This window comes from Sinohyriopsis cumingii, unplaced genomic scaffold, assembly GCF_028554795.1.
Source record: "Sinohyriopsis cumingii isolate HCF-2022 unplaced genomic scaffold, ASM2855479v2 utg000898l, whole genome shotgun sequence".
Lineage (NCBI taxonomy): Eukaryota > Metazoa > Mollusca > Bivalvia > Unionida > Unionidae > Sinohyriopsis > Sinohyriopsis cumingii.
The window spans coordinates 938,485-943,334 of NW_028315941.1; the positions used below are offsets into that span (position 1 = coordinate 938,485).

The window sequence follows — 4,850 nt, forward strand, 5'->3', positions numbered from 1 at the left end:
TTTCTTAACAATCCACTCTGAAGATGAAATGTTTTATTATAAAGAAGCAGATATTTTGATGACATGGGGGGAGGGTCACGAAATGTCTGTATTACACATGGCGTCTTATTACTTCGAACCGACCTTGCCGTGCAGTACCTTATGATAAACACTGTAATGTGGTCACTGAATACATAATGTATATGTTGCTCTGTTTGGCATTCATTAATGGCTCAGTCTGACAAGCAGACCACAAAACTGTGTTTTTCCACTCTCCACTCTACATTGCAGACAATAAAACCGTGTGTGTTTACCCTTTCCATATAATTTGCGTTTTAGAGAAATACGGAAAATAGTTTAGCAGGCGGAAAGAGAGAAGACAACAGGTTTTGCTCATATTAAGTTCCCTTTGACCCCCCCCCCCATAGTGATATCCGTAATGTTGAATTTATATTAGAATATGAGTTGCCGAAATTGAACTTTATATGTCCATATAATTCCATATGGCATCCGTAATGCCATATTCAAATCAATCCCAATAGCAGCTTAAATATTGGTGTGAAATCTTCATATGACTACATTGTAATATCTTTGATGCTATAGTTGTATAGGATGCTTTTGTGACAGTCGCAACATTAAACTCCGAAAAATCCAAATAGTTACTCAAACACTAATGTTAAATTCCCATATACTCCATTATGATATCAGTCATAGTCAACTTGTATAGCATCCACATGTAATACTCATTTTGACTGATTGACAAAAACCTTTATCAGTTTCATGGACATATATGAAAGATGTGGATATCGAGAACTCTCATTGCTACAGTAAATTTACTTAGAGTCATTGCCCTCTTTGTCCAATAGCCTAGGGACGTACATGACACAATTTCCTTAGTGCCACTGCAGTTTTGATGGCTTGCCAAGAAACTTACTAAACAGTATGGTCACCAACGAAAGATTCACATGACAAAACAAATCACCTTTCTGATTTTGTATACGATGTAAATGTATTTCACTTTTCGACTTGCATCTGTAAGCAGTTTATAACAACAGTTTGTGAACGAATTAGTCTCGCATTTTCTTGCATGCATCACCACAAACATGCGTACATCTGCAAAGGGCTGTGTTTTCGCAATTATTTTACAGTCATTGGCCATTTTTCACTGCAGCTGGATGCAGTGTAAAAATATTGTAAATGTCCTGCATTTTTTATGAATCGCAACGAAAGTAACAATAAACATACTGTCAAAATATTGTGATCTAACGAATTTTGTTAGATGTATAGCTCCTTTTGACTTACATTTGGATGGATAGTATATCGGTGTTTTAAAAATGCAGCTACTCTTCACATTTTAGTGGATTACTATAAAACTTACTGAATATTGTGGTTGCCATCCGAAGATACGCATGTTGACCAATCAGTGTACGCACACTAGGTTCAAACGATTTATGCCCAATTTTAAAACTCTTTTCTACTATTGGTTCTTATTTAAACCTGTGAGATGCAAGGTTATATTTATGGGAAATTGTTCAATATTCATCTAATTTAAGTACAGTTTTTACAATAGCTTCCGTGACACAAATAACACTGACATACCCATTAGTAGATTGGCATATATTGCCACAAAGATTGAAATCTCTTGACACCCATGTATTGGTAGATCTAGCACGTATTCGTTGAATTTAATACCAGTTACGTTATCGTTTATACATATATTACAAATAGATTCCAAATCACCGACTGAACTGGTTATGAATCTTCGAACACTCACAAATGGACACACGTCACAAGGGACAACCAGGATACAGAACAGAGGCTTACCTGGTCCTAACACACAGGAGGATACAAATGGTGGACTTTACAGGCCAAAGTACCCAAATCATAAAAGAAAATCAAGGAGTTTACATAATCTTTTAGATTCTATGCAAGACACTTTTCACCCATTAAGGAGTGACTTTTCTTTGCAGGTGTTGTACTCCCCTTCAAATATAATGGGTAGGGCCCTCAGAAATGGCACTCAAGGCTATAATTCGATAAAAGGAAAATGCTTTAAAAGTTCTAGCTGTGAAGAAAATCAGCTAGGAGATATGAGTGTGCTCGAAAATGGGATCAAACTAGAATTTCTGTATGCAAAGGTACGAAAAGACAGGAAAACTGAAGCTCAATCTAGAAGGATAAACAACCTTCAAAATGAAAGTTTTGAGGAAGAGCCCCAGGAAAACCCGTACAGTACTATAGATGAGGTTGCTCTTAAATTCTCTTTCTCTATATCTGTCTGTCTGTCTGTCTGTCTGTCTCTCTCTCTCTCTCAGACGCTCACACACGCATGTTCATACACCCCCTCCCAAACAACATTAGCAAAACAAACAAACGAATCATTGGACTAATTTAGTTATAACCTACAAGTTATATTTCCATAGATGTAGGGATAATATGAAAGAACGTTCTCTTCATTCATTACAACTTGCAATGCGAGTTAAAGTTTCCCCCTGTATTTCTGCGATAAAATACACAGTTCGATAAACAATAATATTCACAATATATGTGTCCATTGCCGAAATAATATAGGTTACCTGACCTGCGCACATATAGGGCTAATCGCTTAGATCATTTTTGCAACCCACCGAAATATACAGAACGAAAGTTCTACGTGACTTGATATGTGCACATCAATATTGTAACTTTTATTTCTATTACAATCTGGGGTATTTTTGTTTCTTTGCTCAAAATAGTATAATGAAAACGATGTAATTCAGTTTTTTTTTTTTTTACAGGATGCTTTGTCCGTCTTCGATGAAACAATAAACAATACCACGAGTTACAGTTCAAATGAAGAACAAATACATAACAGACACGAAGAATCCGATAATGATTATACAAATTTACCTGTTGACTAATACAACATTTAGCCGCTGATTTGAGGAACAAACAAGATAAATACAAAGACAAATTCCCATTGATGATGAATCAACAAATCTTGTTTCTTAATGCACTCGCAAATGTTCTGATCTCCGAAGCACACAATTTACGGTGTTACCTCTCAAATGTCAATATCACTATATATTACAAAACATGTACCAGCTGGATACAAAGTCTTTCCAAAGTTACATGTCGCTACAAGTGTCAATGGGAAACAAAATACATACATGCTTCACTTTTGAAGTACATCTTTACGTATTTTATTGAATGTTGGCACTAAAAAAATATTTTTCTATATATGATAGAAAGTTTAGGCTTTGTGTTAATTTCGCAATTGTAAAGTGCACCGTTGCAACATTATAATGTTATTGGAACTGTCCACTATTTTGGTCCGACTTTTAAGTGTTTGCTTTGCCTAGGCATCCTCGAGGGAATGCAAAGAATACGAACACATGTTTTCGTGACAACAAACACTATTTGTGTTTACATTTTATTATAAGTATCTTAAACAAATGTTCTTACCTGCGAATGAATACTTTATATAAAAATTGAACCAAATGCGTACAAAACTTAATTATCATTTATATGTTCCTACTGGTAGCAAAGATAGCATCCATATCGTTTGCACTTTACAGGTTTAACCTAATTAATGTCAATTATGCACGTGTTGCATATAATTGTTTTTCATGTATATCCCTCTCATTCATACGCATACATTAACAGTTTCAAACACAGTTGCTCTCCACTAATGAAGGTTACATATTATATTCGAAGAAATAAAGTGATTCATCAATAACAGATCATTGCCACGATGAGCTTTTTAAATGTGCAATTAAACAGAAAGTCCACGAGAGTATCACAACTTATTTTCCATCAAACGTTTTGTTAAAGTTCTTTATAAACAACATGTAAACACTTCCTTTGGCAAACATTACTTCGTGCCCATTTTGTTCAGAAAAAAATGTCATTTGCAACAACGGCTATCTGAAAGTTATTGAGATGACAAATGTTATTCAGATTGGATCTACACTATATAATGGCTTCAAATTTTGCCAGCGTCAGTGGTATATGTTTATATAGATGTCTCAAAGAGACATTCGACTAACTGGAAACGATTCTTGATCAAATGTTTATGGTAACGATAAATAATACCACCGGCTGGAAAATTGCCTCTAGATAAAATAGAATATTTATGATACATGAAATAGTATCTCTATATACACGTAAAACTCGACAATCATTTCAAAACTAATGAAGAAATAATATTTACCTCTAATATACCTCTCACAATTTCCAAGTTTGTGAAGAAATAAGGGAAATTTACTTTTGACGATACCTTGAAACAGGAATTTTCTACTATTTAATTGTTGAGCAGACTCTTGGAATATTCTATAAATCTTTCGTATAATCAACAGAATCCCTGTAAAATATATTTTTATTATAAATTAAGTTCTTATATTTGTTGATACTGCATATCATTACATTTCTATATAAGTCATGTAAATAGACTACGTGTCTTTGAATATAAAGTTGGGTAGATATGATAAAATTATATTGACCAATACAAATGTATTGACATGTTCATCATTTCGTAATGGCATTGTAGGTTTTTGAGTGTCCATCCATAATGTATATAACGTGGCATATAAACTGTGATTGATATTGTGTTAGATCCCTGGGTCTATTGTCTTGTCATAATCGAGCGAACCAATAGGATAATTTATATTCAAAAACAAAGTTTTACAAAATACTGAACTTTAATTGTAGTACACATGGATATGAAATCATATTTCATGTGTGAAAGGAAAATATTGACTGCGAAATGGTAGCTAGAATGAGAATAAAATATAAGAAATGGAGATAAGTATCGTTTTCTAATTTTGCCATACAACAATTCAAACTATTTCGTCATTGTTTTCCACATGAATACGGATTCTACCTTTCACTTT

At 33.9% G+C, this 4,850-nt stretch overlaps 1 protein-coding gene across 1 annotated transcript; it reads left to right on the forward strand.

Moving 5' to 3' along the window:
* The first annotated feature begins 629 nt into the window (after positions 1-629).
* LOC149773111 (uncharacterized) lies at positions 630-4,484 on the forward strand. Its single transcript, XM_089946805.1, has 2 exons — positions 630-2,225; positions 2,757-4,484. The coding sequence occupies exons 1-2, from the start codon at positions 1,734-1,736 to the stop codon at positions 2,877-2,879; spliced, it is 615 nt and encodes a 204-aa protein (XP_089802931.1). The 5' UTR covers positions 630-1,733; the 3' UTR covers positions 2,880-4,484.
* The last annotated feature ends 366 nt before the right edge of the window (positions 4,485-4,850 follow it).